We start from the raw sequence: 17,112 nt of genomic DNA on the forward strand, positions 1-17,112 counted from the left end.
TATCTAGAATTTGAATCAAGGGTTCCACTAAGTCATTCACTTCAGCAATGACAAGAGTTCTTGAATTTCATGCTTAACTTCATACAATAACCCCCCACTGACCATCTGATGAAAGCCTACTTTTGGGAGCCATGCTCGGGAAAATTCTACGTCTATATCATGAATATATTGACAGTGCCTTTGTGTTATGAATCTCCACAATTGCACAGAATGGGGAAGACTGCATCCCTGAAGAAGATCAGCAGTCTATCATGAGGGCTCCTTCATCATCCGATGACATTCTACTGGGGGACTGGTTGGGAAAGTGGGCTGACGTCTTCCCAATGTCATCAGCATCATCACGCAGACTGGTGTACTGTGCAAGACTTTTACTCAGCTCCTTTGCGGCCAGCCCAGGTTCAGCAGGGGCTGTGTGACTGTATGGAAGGTCCATGGAGTTGATCAGCTGATACCCCTGCGGTGTGTGGCTGCTGACAGGGGGTGCAGATGAGAGGAACTGTGATGGTTGCTGATACTGGTAGTCTGCTACATTGTAGCTGTGCATGGGGCTGCTGGTGGGACTGGTCTTGCAGTAGGTAGGGTAGGTGCTGTACAGGTGGTGGAGGGAGCTGTATGATGGGGCTCGGGAGTAGTAAGTGCTGCCCCCACAGTATTCACTGGGGAGGAGAGGGGGTTCTGTCTTGGGCAACATGCTGGAACCCAGGCCAATGTCACAAGGTGTTGAGGAGAGACCTTAATGGAATGGGAGAAAAGACCATAGTTCAGGTTTAGTTTTCACTGGTTTTTCAATCTTCAATGTAAAAAAATATTCTTTCTCCAACAGAATATATCAATATCCCAATATTCATTAATATGTCGATGTATTATGATTACGGTATGTCAATGTTTTGGTATGCATATGGCAGAGTGGATGGAGAATATTGTCGGGTGTTACAATTCTGCTTTGGAAAAGAACGCTACTACCAAATTCAGTTGAGGTCAGGGAAATGCAAAATTATCATATACAGAAATACAAATCTAGCAATATCTATACCACCTGACCTATCTATGTGCCAAGTTTGGTGAAGAATAGTGAACGGCTTTAAAGTTAAAAGGCAAAACGCACATCTGGGAATCATGCTTGATATGTTCACCAAGTTCAGGGATTGGGAAAGATATTTTGACAATGGGCCATTTTCAGGATTATCAGACATTTTCTGAATTTAGAATGGGTCACTGCCCTTGTATCAATACTAAACTACAAAATTTTAAATGCGCAAAATGGCCTATGGCCCCTGCCTGTCCCAATGCCTGCAAGTTTGGTTAAGCTATCACAAATGACTTAGGAGATATGCTTCAGACAAAGTATTGGGGCCACATAGATGGACAGAGCTCATCAACATTTTACATTTCAACAATTGGAGCTCTGTATCTTATACTCTGAAACCCCCATAACCCTGTATTTAAAATCTATAACTGCACCCATTATGATTTCAAAACTCTTACCAACTCTGACTGAGAGAAACATGCTGTTCTCTGAATCAGGGATTTTGGGGGTTACAAACTAAAAACTATATTCTGATCAAAACTGGGGTTAAAAAATAAATATTTCAGAGATTTTGAGTTATTTCAAAACTGACTACAATGCAATAATGTTGAACAAGAATAACCATTCATATTATCACTGAATAAATCTGAAAACATTAAAAATGATTTCTAACAGTTTTCCACTATTGATAAACAAAGTTGATCCAATAGGCCAGACAGTGTCCTTATTCTAACCGAAGAATTTACAAATAAGAAAAGTATGTTCTGTTTTCTCGTATATGTGTTGGTAAAATTTGCTTCACATGTAATGAATGAGAAATTTCCCAAGCTGTTTATCAAACTAATCTAAGCTTGAGTTGTCATACGTTAATAAGAAAACACTCACTGTAGTTGACTTTCCAGGTACTTTCAGATGTATCTCGCCCTAGATCCTCTGAAACATGAACAATTGGCAAAATCTGCAAACACACTCCACAAAGAGAGGAATTTCACAGGAGAGTCACACGCTTCTTTGCAAACACCCATGCATACTATCATAATACAACCAACATTAAAACATGAATGGATCATTCACTGTTACTTACTATGGACACCAATGATGTGTACTAAGAGTGTAACAATGCATTGAACTATCAACTGATCATGATTGTTACCTTGCAATAGTCTATCAACATTGCAATAGTACCATGTAATAATCTATTGTTTTAGTTCCTCAGACCTGTGTAGACACCCCTAATGAAAACTGACCAACATTAATGGAATATCCATCAACACTTGACACCCATGATGTATGCTGACCAACAGTGAAGCATTAAATGAATATTCCTTGATACTGACTGAAACCACTTTCAAAACTTTTTTAAGGTCACAGAATTTACAGAATGTGGTTTTGACACTGGTCTATTTATATAACTGATGATAACCTACACAATTCAACATGATCATGAGTGGGGTAAGTCTTTCTTGCAAGGAGGAGTATGATTGTATTTCAATTATGTGATGGTGCGTAGAGCTGCAACAATGCATCAAACTAGCAATGGATTGCAATTGCAGAGTCTCTGATGGCAATTAATCGATGATAGAAACCAAAAACTATTGATGCATTGATAGGATATGTGACAATGGATAGTTAGGTAATTTACTTCTGTTGATGAGTGTGCAGCACAAAATACAGCATGTTTGTGTGCAGACTTGCAGCTTCCTTCAGCTTCCTAGCTGCTTACTTGAGTTTCAAGTTTCTTGTCAGTTATCAAAAGAGACTAAAACTGCTTCAAAATGTTTTTATTTCAAATAAACTATACATTCAATTGCGAAATGACTTCAAATAAGACAATTCAAGGAGAAAAAACGACTGCAGTAGTTGGGATAAAAGGCAGAGACCGGGGTAGGCGAGGTGGGGCTGTGGTGCTAGCACAAGGGTGACCAGTTTTGTCCAGGTTGGCCCCATCAGACGAAGTAGTTAGCGGTGACTGAGTGTATATATACTACTTGGACCCAGAGGTGGTGGCTGGTGGTCTAGGGGTGGGACCGGTGGAGGTGTTCCGGTGGGGTGCCGGTAGTGTATCCGGTGAATAATGGGTATGTTGCTTATGATTTCAGGACCACGGGAGGGCAGTGCTGTAACCATTGGGGATGTGTGTCCAGTTGCTAACTTATACCTTAGACTGGTTGTAAATTGTAATGTATTACCTCTCATTGTGTGGTTGACAATGTACGGGTCTATATGGGTGATGTGTTACTATTGAAGAAATGTCAGATTCACATTCCTAAATAAAGGTAAAACGATGGTGTTGGTGAAAATAAAGATTCTGAAACTAAATGTCTCAGTGTTTGTTATTTATCACTAGAGTGTTTAATGTAAATGAATGGAACATATATGGGCCGACATATATAACAAAGTAGTTATAAAGTTCGTCGAGCACTAAAAGGTTAATACAAATTGTATGTAGGATAAATAGAGAATTTGTATAAATAAGGTCCCTCACGTATGATGTGGCACCTGGGGCCCTGGCACTCTATGATTTGAGTGAAGGGTTCAGGAAAGTAACAACACATGTGATTGTAAGAGTATATAACTTGTAGTCCAGATTAGAATGAATGTGTAATCCAGTTAGATTCTGAGGGGTTTACACAGTGTGGTGATTACCACATGATGAGGTTTCAGATAGTCAATGGTGGCGCTGGGATGTGCACTAAAACTCATCAATATGGGTGTCGAGCTGTATCAATGGGGTGGTGAGGGTGAGGAACATGGCTGAGGAGAGTATATCCTGGTGCTCTGCCGCAATGTTCACTAATAGACGATATTCCGCCAGAATGTCGTCAAGGGTTCTCCTTATGGCGGGGTTGGCATATTTGCTGTTGGGCAAAGTTCTGTACCCCTGGTGGTGAAGGCACTGGCCAGTTGAGATGAAAGGACCTCTCAGGGCTCTGTAATAAGAAATATCTGATGAATGTCTGTAGACCAGTTTGACATTGGCGGTATGGGGACGCCACCTCTGAACAGCATGTATGGGCATTTAGAATTACCTGGAGTAGAAGCGGTTACCTGGTTTAGGAGTCCGTTTATAGCTCTAGGAGGTGTGCTCAAAGCGTTGGTCCATGGGACATTTTCTGTCTCTTCTGGGCAATTATGGAGTGGATCAATGAGCGGGTTCTCCACATCAGATGGCGGATCCAGGGGGATCACCTCAGTACTCGCAAAGTTGATGAAACTGCTGCCAGGAAATTGTCCTCCGGGTTGGAGACACATGCTCCCATGGCTCTGGTGAAACCACTGAGTGTGTCTCTCCGGCGTGTAACGGGTCTCATGTAGCTTCTTACGTTGGACACTTCACCATCAAATGAATGTTTCGTGAGTGCTGTACTTTTACAGCACTCTTACAGGCCACAAATATCTGACCTGTGAATACAATTGCCGAAGTCGCAATGTGATATACCTGCTTGCAACTCCTGCCACAAATAATATGTAGGTGAAACAAAAAGGGCCTTCAGAATCAGACATTCTGAACACATTACTCACAAGAGGGACAAACCCGTCGTTCACTATTTCAATCTCCCCAATCATCAATAGAGTGATCTACGATACATCATTATCACTCAGCTGAAGGCAAACCCTGAGCGGGAGACCACCACTAAACTCCCTCAACAGAGTTGAAGTTGATCTTTGAGCTCCACACGTTCAGCCCGGAAGGTCTCAATGACAAAATTGTTGGTTGAAATTACCCCGTTTTTCTATACTGCAGTAGTTGGTTGCGATAGTCTATCGTTATCGCAATGGTCACCCCTAATGGGGGGACATCTGCATGGATAAACCTGGCTCAGGAAAGATGCGAGATAAAATCTCGCATGGAATTAAAAAAATGAGATTTTTTCAAATATTATGACATAAGCTGTTCATGATTGTTCACTAGAAAAGAAATAAATGACAAATGCACTTTCATGTGTAGTCTTTAAAAATTTTAGTATCGCTTTTTGGAGGCATGATAATGTTACTTCGTACAGCGTCACACAGTTGCATAAACAACACATTACTGCGGGGTTCAGAGTTTCACATACGTCTTTGCAGAGCAACTCATTTTGTACAGCACTGTGTAACGATGTTCGAAGTTCCATAATGTAAGTTATGTCTTGAAGGTTAAAAATACGTAGAAATTAGCGGGAATATCTTTGATAGAACAAAGTAACGACAAAGCCTTTCTCCGTCAAATAGATTTAAACAGTTAATTATTTCAAATTGTACTGGTGATCAGGACGCGATTTTAAATCGCTGCAGATAAATTTGAGAGTGATTTCATAGCAACCGGTGCTAGAAAATTGCGATATCGCAGCCTAAGTCAATCCCAGCATTTGGCTAATATTTTAACTTTGTGAAAACCAAAGGATCATTTGTTATTTCACACTGAATCGTTATCGTCGTCCTCATTACTGTTTACACCGATTAGGGTTCTAAGGCAAAGTACATTATATTTTGGGGTGAACATCGTAACTGCAAAGTGCTTTGTTCATGCATTTAATACATTACTTACTCTTAATATTTAATGAATCTGAATGTGTAGTTTCCTAACATGTAATGTTATTATCTTGAAATATCAGTGTTACTGTTTATGAATTCATTATAAACCATAACAGTAGTAAATATGTTGACCATGGTACCTTACAATTACAAAGGAAGTTATAATGCACATGCAACTCAGCATTACCTTGATGCATGTCAATTACTCAAGTAATGATAAATATGCCATAATCACCAGGATTAATCTCTTGTGTAATTATCATTTATGCCTTTGTAACTAAGTTGAAAGTTCATGGTGAAGGTGAAGATATATGCAAGTTCAAGTTGTCCTGTTTCATGGTGTAGAATTATTGTAACTTTCATTGAGCAAATAATACCCCTAGACAAACATTGAAAGTATTGTGTAAAGATTAGTACAGCATGCTGTTGAAATAGATTGTACTTAAGTACTAATGTAATATACCATGTAATATACTAATTGTGTCACACACGTCACATCAGGAGCCTCACCATTTTGGGTCAGAATACAGGACAGAAAGACTTCATGTGTCATTTGGTTTTTTTTCAGAAAACTACCTGATATTCCCTGAACCCAAGGGGTGTAACACATATTTTCTACAGCAAAGCACCATCACTACGCAACAATCAAGGTGTTCCTGCAAATAAACCTATATATTTGCAAAGTTGCCCCATAGATCTTAGACCAACTAACATGCTCCCATGTTGAGATGTTCTTCAACAGTTCTTGTTGCTGTGATATATACAAAATACAAATTCAAGGCATCTCAATAAAACAAAATAAAAACTGTGAAGTACCCCTACAGAATTTTTAGTACAACCAGACCCACTCAAATAAAACAACCTACATCTACAGCTAAGTCTGCGTTTGAGAATATGGACTATGACTGTTGTTGCACCAAGATGGCATTGTATATAATTGGGCCTAGACTTCCTCCATTCCCAGCTCAATGTACTTGCCCTGTGTTTTCAGTTGAGTACTTAACCTTAGAACACTGTCACAACTTCATGAGGTTCTTTTGCTATTATGAATATATCTATCAATACAAATTTTAAGGGGTTGTTTCAAAGCATGTCTGAACATGCCATCAGCACAGCAATTACCAGATTTTGTTTGAGTACCTTTCTGTAGTCTAACAATGGTCTGTTCAATGTTGCCTGTGTCCTTGTCTGAACATGCCATCAACACAGCAATTTTCAGATTTCGTTTGAGTACCTTTCTGTAGTCTAATAATGGTCTGTTCAATGTTGCCTGTGTCCTTGTCTGAACATGCCATCAACACAGCAATTTTCAGATTTTGTTTGAGTACCTTTCTGTAGTCTAATAATGGTCTGTTCAATGTTGCCTGTGTCCTTTAGTACAGCATGGATCCGTCCTAGACTCATGCTGGGGAACTTCTGTTTCAACATCTTGAGATGACAACCAATTGTACTGCTACTGTGACCTAAATAAATCAAGAAATCGAACCTAAAGAAATGAAAACATGTGTTAGAGTGTTCAGCATGAAAGTCAAAGGGCCCTTTTTCTGGCACCTCTCAATTCAAACAGCATTGGATAACACACCAAAGGTCCCAGGATCTCTGCCCTAATTTCAAACTTGTACTGCTGCAGGAATCATCATTCTCCTAACCCAAATACTAGTATTGAACGACTTTAAAATATACACAGTAAACAGTACAGGGTATCACAGAGAAGAATATTGATGGTTTTCAGAAATTTGTTGACACTTTCTGGCTTGAGAGTTATTATTTTCAGGAGTTTTCAGTTAAAATAATATATATACTGCCCAGGCTCATGAGTGAAACCCACTTTAGGCCACTTACTATCAGAATCAGATATACTGAGTAATATTTTCATGTCCAATGCCGGCACATAGATGATGCACTATATTCTGGAGTAGATTTACGATAGCAGCAGTGGTCAATATGATGTAAATTCCAGCATCTGCTTCTCAAGGTATGATTCTTACAACTATTTTCACAAGCATCGAGAATTTATTCCCTGCGTCGATGTTTCGGCCCACCTTTCAACAAGTTTTCGGGGACTGGAATGAACAATCCGGCTGCCTCGTCTTGTTCCTGGCGCCTTCGTAAAGCTATTTGCTCCCGCGAAACCTTTCTTCTCTGTGCAATCAAAATACAGTTTGCACACATGCAGTTAGTAAACTGACAAAATCGTTTGTGTCCCCGCAGAAGACTGATGATCCCATGGTTCCGACAGCGAGCACACTCGGGTCTTCTGACTTTCCTCCCTAGTTCTTCAAGTTCTCCTGAAGACATTTTAATACTGCAACACAAGTATCAATATTTGAACAAAAATAAAATAAATATATTACCAGAAAACAGTTTTGTCTACTTACGGAATAGCTAACCATTGCTGTAGACTGTGTAGTGTAGGTCTTGGCCTACGCGTTAAAAGAGCCCATGCAAAGGCGATAACATGATACACATAATATTTTATATTCACTTGACAAGCATCTTTTGTTTTCACATTAACACATAATATCTAAATCACGTCCACACATTAACTGAAACTGATAACAAAGTTGTCTAAATCCACAACCTACCTGAAACACACTTCCTCCGCATGTAAGTCTTTTTTGGCGGGATGCCCAGTCTGGTAGGCGATTCCATTGAATTTTAGGGAAATTTTTATGCGATTAGTGGTAGTTTTGTCTAGTAATGATTCAGTATGATATGGCAAAATCTTCTCAGTACGGGGTTATTTTATTCTAGATATATGTTGTGTCACTGTATATTTTGCTCATTCAAGGCAATAAAATTAGTTTGGAATCCTATAACTCATGGAACCCTGAAACGGAACAGTATGGGATGACCATTGTACGGAAGCCGAGAAGGACCATCTAAGTAAATTTGGTTGTAGAGATGTATTTCTGCATGCAGCGTTTCAAAATGATATGTGGAATATCAAACAACACGCTTATGAAAACAAACTAGGTAAGAAATAACGGGAAGATCGATAATGTTTGCGAATATTCATAGCAAATGGAATGACAGATGTGAATGTGATAAAGTCAAACTTTCAGGGACCAGTTCAAATGTTTTTGTAAAAAAAACAACCTAAACAAACAAACAAAATAACCCAGAAATATCGAGCCAATAATGTCAGTCCCTAGCCCAAATAGGGGTCATTCTTTAAAATATATTACTCTCTCCGACTGGGGCCGTTCATAATTTATGCCTAGGTAGGTGTGTGTGTGTGTGTGTGTGTGTGTGTGTGTGTGAGTGAGTGTGAGTGAGGGGGGAGTGTGTGTCTGTGTGTCTGTGTGTGTGTGTGTGTTTGGTGGTATTTGGTGTTATCTGTTTACGAAGGTGAGTGATTTTCTTTGACCGGTTCATTACATTCATATAATAAGCAACTAATGGTCTTCAAGTCGGAGATCTTGATTACTTTTAGCCCCACTAACACAGAATACGTCCTGTGGCTAAACTATTCCTTTCGCCCGTGATTTAAGTTGTCGATCCTATTTCGTTTTTGATTGATAGATCTGACAAGCAGGAAGTTGTCGCCAGGTGGCGCTGTGATTGGTTGCTATAGGTGACGTCAAGCCAGTTCCTGTGCCAGTGTGGATCGTTTGACAGGAGAATATCAACACCTTTAAAGCTGTTACTGTACTTGGATTATGCCACACAGTCTTGGAGCCTAGCTTCAACGCGTAGAGGTAATGTTATTTGCGCGTTGTGAGCAATAATAATTTAGGAATCGTCCATAGAGCTGACATTTTAAAAGCCGGTGTCCCTTCAGATTCCAGGCTTGAGACAAGTGCTCATCATTAATTTTTCGTGGGTCGTAATTCTCGTAACTTATTTGCTTGAATATTTGTCATGTGTCATCGTTTACAATTCAGCCGCTTTTGGCCGAACTTACCCAAGATCAATAGAAATTTACCATACATGCCGTTTGGCATTGCTTGAACCACGGAAAACTTCCTGTCATGCTGTTCAGTGTTTCGGGTTTGTAATGTTATCTTCCAACCCAAGTAGTTGAGCAGTTTTTCGATGGTTAGAACCTGGGATTAATTCACATTAAATATGTTGACTCAAGCGAACAGTGTAGGTTTCAACAGAAATTAGTTGGTAAAAATCTGAATGTGTTGTCTTGTTAAGTGGCACATATTTATAATATTATGCAGTCTCATCTCTAATCACATGGGACCCTCTATTATAGCATAAGATAACTACTGACATTTTGCATTTTATATGTATATTCAATCGTCTAATATTTCAGCTTCATTTCTTGCACAAACAATGTAGCACATAGTTGCAAATTATTCAATATCATCGTAGCAATCCTGATTGCCTCATCTGACCAGGAAATTGAAGCAACTCTCTATTATCGCTGTATTGCTATTTTCTTACAATGGCAGACAGTACAAGCAAATGACACTGTAAAGCATTTACTAAGACAAGTAACAATTCTGGATAGTTTTATTAGTTAAATATATTTAGGAATTTCATTCAAATTGGTAATATCATCATGTTTGCAACCAAAACACCTGAAAATTCTATTCATTTGGATACAAGGCAACAGTAACATTATAACAAATATTTTTTGCTGCCTTATACTGTACCATACAATTTGTTGCCATGTGCTGGGTTACTTTGCAAAATATGTCACTCCCTATCATATTTTCGGGACAGACAATGCACAAGTGACCTTACAGTGTTCGAAGTATCCTATATATTAGTGTCCCATGACATGGTAAATATTGGAATCGCTTGGTTCTCGGTGCCCTTTTGGCACGCTTAATGTTTTGAAAACGTAACTCAGGCCCCAAACAATTATGATTTTAACAAATTGAATAATGCAATACACATTTGAATATAAGCCCATTTCATTATTTACCAAAACATTTCAGATGATCATTGTCATATGTTTTTAAACTCATGAGCACTCTTGATTTCTGAAAGGCACACATAAAATATTCCCCTGGGACCCTAAGGCACAATTAGAAAGAGAGTCTTTCTATCTCCGGCCTTATAGTTGTTGCAGGATTACTCTTAACAAAGTATGTTTTGATTCATGGTAGCTGTAATGTCAGTAGGGGTCATATTAGTTTCAAAATGTTCTAGAACTTACTGAAAGAAAGATGCATACTTTAAATTGCTATGATTAGACATAGCATTCCAATGAAATAAATACAAGAGCAATGATTTTATTTTACATAATTTCCAAAATATAAACCGCCAATGTGGGGCATGGTTTTTCTTCTTTCCCGATATTTCCACTTGCAGCGATAGTAGAGAGCCTGTGTTAATAGAGAGTTGCTGTGTACACAAAGTTAACTTGACATGTGTGTTGTGTGCACAAATCTTTTCTAACCATATCACTGTAAAACAAAAGACAACAATATTTCTTTCTTGAGCAATGTATATTTTCCAGATGTAACGCCTTTTTATTGACATGTTTCATTTAGAGAGGTTCTGTAATGACCAGAGATGTTCTTTCACCTTGATAGCACTCCCAATGAAAAGGATTACTGCTGTTCATATGGCTGTCAATGACTCAGCACTACTTTGTGATCGCTACATAAGGTGACTTTTCCATCACAAACTGATGCCATGTATCAGTTCCACTGGTACAGTGGGTTATATGGTTGATCTAATGACCAAGGGTGAATGATAGCAGGTGGGTCAAACCCGTCATGTAAATTATCATGAACGGAGGACAATACATTTAGTCACCAAGACAATTCCACACCTATGTCTGTACACAAGCAAACTGTAGCGCAAGTGGGTTGCGCAGCATGGATAAAATGACCTGTCTTCTTACATGCGAGCGAAGCAAGCAAAGGTTGGCGACATACATTCCTCGCTTCAGTTCGAAGAATATTATTCATGTCCAAATGAAATCAAAGGTATACACCCATTTCTTCACTTGGTTGGGCTCTCACATTTCCAACCCCATGTTGAACAATTACTCATGTGAAATATTCTTTATTCAACATTTTAAGTGCAACTTGTGGTATATCAGACCATGCTTTGCCTCCATTACCCCTGCCAGCTTCCGGTTCAAAGGAGTGGAGGAACAGGAGGGTACTATTCCGTATGGAATACTTACAGTTATCTCTCCTGCTTCATTCGCCCTCTATGCCAGAAGTGTTTTTATGTAGCATAAATGTTACGAAAATTCTAACAATAGTGACAACAGATAAGACAAAAAAAATCCAACAGATTCATCATAAAATCAGGCAATAGGGTGTTTCTTTTTAATTTTTGCTTATTCTTGTTCACTCACTCTGTTCAACTGGAAGCTGGCAGGGGTAATGGAGGCAAAGAACAATGTGAATGGGTCTGTTTCATTTGTCCCCATCCTTGCCTTCACAGATATATAAAAAACATAGGGGACATATATTGTGTGACCATTCTGGCAGCTCTGGCATAGCCCTACAGAGCCCTGTAGAACAATTTTGCTATCCAAGACAATTCCCATTACTCATGGAAGAACATTTAAATCTTCCAGGGTGTGTGTCACATGTGACAAATAAAGATAACACCCCTTCCCAATATTTCCACCTACACATTTAGAAGTTGCACCCAGCAGGATTATCAGAATCTGACTCTGCAGCAGTTGCTAGTTCTTCTTTCAATGGAAAGGAATTCAGCGTTTACAATAATATGGAGACCGGAGTAAGGTGATCTTGATCTTCCATCTGAAGTTCGTAGCTGAAACTAAACAGTAGTACTCTGGGACACAGTCAGTATCCTATTCAAGCAATGAACAATTTAATGGATGCTCCAGGTTGGTTCCTGTGTCTGGTAGTTAGAGCACTAATGAAGCATTTGTCACAGGAAATAATTGTTCTTATCATGTAAACATACGAGTGCCATGGATATCACCATGGTCACAGTAACAGTGTTGTTAAGTCTACAATTAATATTACAGTTACCAGAGGGCACAATTAACGGCACTATCACTTGGTAATTGCAGAGGTCTCAAGTGTCAGCCACAATCCAAGACACATTATGATTGTTATTATTATAGGATATAGTGCACATACCCATGTAACTAGTGCTTACTTATCATGCTGGTATTTGTTTCCCTCATGAGTGACAAATGAACATACCACTTATTTCATGACATCTCCAAGTCTTTCCACCTACACATTTAGAACTTGCACCCAGCAGGTGCCGAAGTTGGGCATCATAGTCAGAGGTACTATTTACCCTTGCTGACATTTTTGGCCTTCATGCTGCATATTCATTACTGCTGCTTTTGGGAGACATGTATTCATTACTGCTGCTTTTGAGAGATATGTATTCATTACTTCTGCTTTTGGGAGATATGTATTCATTACTGCTGCTTTTGGGAGATATGTATTCATTACTGTTGCTTAAGAAAGATTCTTATTTATTTTTGGCACTCACAAACAAACAAGATAAGGTACACAACAAAATGAGATCTCACCCCAACATGATGTTTAGGGTTGTTTAAAACTATTTCAGTCACTGCAATAAGCTTTCAGAGTTTAAAAACTATGAGGTTTAGATTAAAGTAAAAACGAGTCTGGTGTTTGAAACTTTGGACAGTATTTGAACATACATGTGCATATTTGTCTGAGCTTAATATCGTAAAAATAACAATTTCAGTGCAGATTCCTCAGGAGATAGTTGTAGTCAAACCAGCACCCATGTACCAAAATAGTCATGTAGATTTTGCCTCTGACTGGACTTTAAATAAATTTATTAGCACAAAATGTGGGTTTGAAATTACCAAGAAGCCTCTTTTGAGGACATCAGGACAACTATATGAAGGTAGTTATCTTAGAACTATACACAATGATAACATGTCATATGATACATAAAAATGTTAGTGTATATTTGCTTATGTGATAATGCATTATAATAATGGCACCGTCTGTTTGTCTGAGCAAGTAATGATCTATGTAGCATTGACAAATCAATGGATTCTTTCTCATTAGTTATACTTCCTATTTGTCATAACTTGTTTAATTGAGGATGTTACTTGCATGTACATGTGTCTAAAATGTGACTGCCTGTTAATTGTCAGAGTGTGAGTGCTCATCAATTTTCATTAGGATGAATTACCTAACATTAGGAGTTTCCACTGTGATTAGATTAACATTAGGGGCAGTTACAAGATGATAATTATGTTCAGTGTCATGTATATGCCAGGTGATGTATTACATGTGAACTGAAAGTTGTGGTATGGTCACAAGAATATGTATGTGCCTTATCAGTATTAGCTTTCTTCCATTAGCTACCATTGTACTTGTTATGGAATACTGTTGTCATGTCTTGCAATTCTAAATATGTTCTATATATCTCAGGAATTTAAATCTGTTGTTTTCACATGTGCCACGGAGCACAGATGTTCATGTGTGTCCTTTAGTATGGGAGTGTGCCAAAGATGATTTTGGACCTGGCATCAAACTTCTTTTTACCCTAATTAAGGAAACCATCACTCCTATTTTCACAGTGTAGGCCTGTAGGACAAACAGTTTGTAGAAACTGAGTGATGGAGTGACATCTCAAGAGAAAACAGACCATGTACATTATGTTTTCAATGACTTTCATCAAATGGTCCTTATTAAGATAGTTGAGCTTCCTTGTGCACTCCAAAAGATGTACATATTTTTAACATGAAATTATGCTTTCATGAAGTCATATGTTGTTTAAAGTTCAGGATAAAGGTTTTTCAATGGGAAATGCATATAACTTTCTTATTAAGGCAACTAGAGGCTTGGGTCTACCTGTCTTAACTTTATCTTGCCAAACAGGAAGTGATAACATTGCATGAAAACTGCATATAACTTTCTTACTGAGGTAACTTTAGGCTAGGGTCTTTCTGTTTAACATTTTTTTGCCACCAGGGAGTGACAGCATTAATTCAGAAGTGCATGTATCTCTCTTATTTGGCCGCCTAGAGGCTAGGGTGTTAACATTGTCTTGCCCAACAGAAAGTGATAGCATTAAATCAGAAGGTATATATAAATTTCTTCTTGAGTGAATGAGTTTAGTTTTATGCTGCACTCCAACAATATTCCAGCCATATGGTGGTGGTCAGTAAATAATCATGTCTGGACCAGACAATCCAGTGACCTACAACATGAGCATCAATCTGCGCAATTGGGAACCAATGACATGTGTCAACCAGGTCAGCGAGCCTGACCACAGATCCCCTTAGTTGCCTCGTATGACAAGGATAGTCGCCTTTTATGGCAAGCATGGGTTGCTGAAGGCCTGTTCTACCCCAGGACCTTCACGGGTTGATTTCTTCTTGAGGTATTTTTTTCAACCTTGTCTTGCACTTAAACATATATTTTCCCCAAGAGGAAGTGATAGCATTAATTCAGAAGTACATATACCTTTCATGTACTGCAGACTACAGATTTTTATAGTTTTAAATTAGCTTCAGACATCATATTACCAGTAGGTATTATGGTATTTGCAGTGTCATTATCAAAGATCAATACAGAGAGATTTTGTGGGGTCAATTTGTCATCTGACTCAATTACTGGTAAGTCAAAATGGCCCATGATTATAAGCCTGTCTCTAGTTGAAAGATATGAGTTTCCGGGAAAATGTGGGTGTGGCACTGTTTTTGTCTTTGACCCATTGTTGTACAGCAAATTACGCTTTATGACCTTTAAAGGCAGAAATTTTGGTTTTTTTGATATAAGTGATTTTTATATTCTTTCTGTTGGAATGGCAATGATACCTCACTTGCATTCGCTTGCAGCCAAAGCAACGAATAAATCTACTAAAGCTATCCTGCCATCAAAGCTATTGAATGACTGGCTCGCCATGGATTGTTTGATTACATTAGTGGTATTGACAAACTTGTAAACAATGTATATAGGGCTGATTGCTAGAGGCACTGTCTCTACTGTGTTATGCTTGACGGGTTGCTAGGTGCAGCTATTGACTGTCAGCTGCTTTACCCAGTTAATGCTTCATCCTTTGGAAATGTATTTTGAGATCCTGTTTCCAACAGTCAGTAGTGGATGCTGTACATATGTACAAGTTGATTGATATGATGCAAATGTCACCAGATACTGTTGCTAATATAAACATGAGTCTATGTACATGTTTTAAATCAATTGTGTACTTTTACTCTGCCCTGCACAGTTTCAGCTATGGGTCCCTATTCTGTGGTTTCTGGCTTTGCCTTAATCATCTGTCCATGTTAATATTAAGCAGTACAAGACTGCATCCTTGCAGTACCCAAGCCATCACCACATGAGAAAAATATAGCATTGTAATGTACTAGTAGTATCATTCATTTATTAGTATCAATCCCTTTTGACAGGGAAACTTGTACATTGTATGTAATGTCAGTGGTTTATCTTTTTTCCATAAAACTAATTGTATTAGTGATGTCTTCTTTTGCCCATAAAAACTTGTCAAAGAGCAGTATCAGGACAGTCAGAAATATGATTCAGAAACATATTTATAAAAGTATTCAAATAGATTACTCAATATTGCATTAACGTTATTATTTCCATTTTTTGGGGTGTAATGTCAGTGAAATGCCATTTCAGCATTTTTCAAATATTGTGTCATTGTACAGAATCCTTAACTGTTAACAGGAGCAGATGTGAATCTGTTGCTTAGTAGATCTTGTTGCTTGGACGATCTTGTCAAGGGCATAGATCCTCGAAGCTCTCTTAGATCTATGATAGTTGTAAGTTAATATTATGTATGGCACTTATGACTATCTCAACACTACGAGAACTTCAAAAATCTAGATCCAAGTATTGCTTTTAGGGCCCACCACACCTAGGTGTGTACAAGTGAATTTCTTTCCTATCTCTATTACGCTGAACTCACTGACCCAATATACATTGAAATGAGACCCACCTACCAAGATCTACAAAGAAGTATATTTTCTATGTGTTTTATGCAGTGCTTCATGCCATATTTAGCATTACATTGTTCTGTCATGTTATGATTAATCTGTTTCTGCCAGTGCTGCAGTATGTGGATTCAATTGTTTTATGCAAGGATATGGAACATGCCAATACCTGCTATTTCCAAATAAAATCTGACCCCCCCAAAACAACAAAACTTTGAAATGTGATCCTGCATGTAGTGTTGCTAAGTGCAGTCTGATGGGCCATTAATGATTTCTTGGGGTAGAATAGATAGATAGAATCTGATAGAAGTATGAATAACCTGGATGTGGATTATGGTTCTGGATTCTGCCATATTGTCCACCATCGCCCCAGACTTTATGCATTAAGTATCAGAAACGCCAGACTTCATATGTAGGTATCAATTTCTAGGAAACAATTTCATCTTTTCTTTACCTGCTACTAATACAATACTATCAGAGTGACTATGTACTCTCACATGGCTATGACCTGACATCAGTACTTTTTGGCCATAAGCCAGTCAGCAGTTCTACAAATATAGGCATTCTTCAATCAGTTCATGAGTTTTGCATTAAAAACTAAAGATTTGAACACTTTTAAATTCATATAGAAAGGACAAATACATTGTCATATTTTCTCACAGACATCACTGACTTCAAAATACTGGCTTTGTATATTCCAATAGTGCTAAAT

At 38.4% G+C, this 17,112-nt stretch overlaps 2 protein-coding genes across 2 annotated transcripts in view; one reads left to right on the forward strand and one right to left on the reverse strand.

The window, feature by feature from the left end:
* Positions 1-201: 201 nt before the first annotated feature.
* On the reverse strand, positions 202-7,840 carry LOC137291143 (doublesex- and mab-3-related transcription factor dmd-5-like). Its single transcript, XM_067822429.1, has 4 exons — positions 7,585-7,840; positions 6,871-7,005; positions 1,913-1,960; positions 202-732 (listed from the first exon to the last, which is right to left on the reverse strand). The coding sequence occupies exons 1-4, from the start codon at positions 7,838-7,840 to the stop codon at positions 239-241; spliced, it is 933 nt and encodes a 310-aa protein (XP_067678530.1). The 3' UTR covers positions 202-238.
* A 1,274-nt stretch (positions 7,841-9,114) lies between these two features.
* LOC137291649 (serine/threonine-protein kinase NIM1-like) overlaps positions 9,115-17,112 on the forward strand; it is a 32,837-nt gene continuing 24,839 nt past the window's right edge. Inside the window, exon 1 of the mRNA XM_067823065.1 lies at positions 9,115-9,243. The gene's annotated coding sequence lies outside the window, so the exon portion shown is untranslated. The remainder of the gene's footprint in view (positions 9,244-17,112) is intronic.

The sequence above is a fragment of the Haliotis asinina genome, chromosome 7 (genome assembly GCF_037392515.1).
Source record: "Haliotis asinina isolate JCU_RB_2024 chromosome 7, JCU_Hal_asi_v2, whole genome shotgun sequence".
In the NCBI taxonomy this organism is placed as follows: Eukaryota; Metazoa; Mollusca; class Gastropoda; order Lepetellida; family Haliotidae; genus Haliotis; species Haliotis asinina.

Excerpts from the sequence above, each read along its gene's own strand:
- LOC137291143 (XM_067822429.1), bottom strand. The coding sequence starts at position 7,840 with ATGTCTTCAGGAGAACTTGAAGAACTAGGGAGGAAAGTCAGAAGACCC. Across the intron at positions 1,961-6,870 it reads CATTATTAGACTACAGAAAG|AGGATCTAGGGCGAGATACA; the intron begins GTACTCAAACAA and ends TTCATGTTTCAG. Across the intron at positions 733-1,912 it reads TACCTGGAAAGTCAACTACA|GTCTCTCCTCAACACCTTGT; the intron begins GTGAGTGTTTTC and ends CATTCCATTAAG.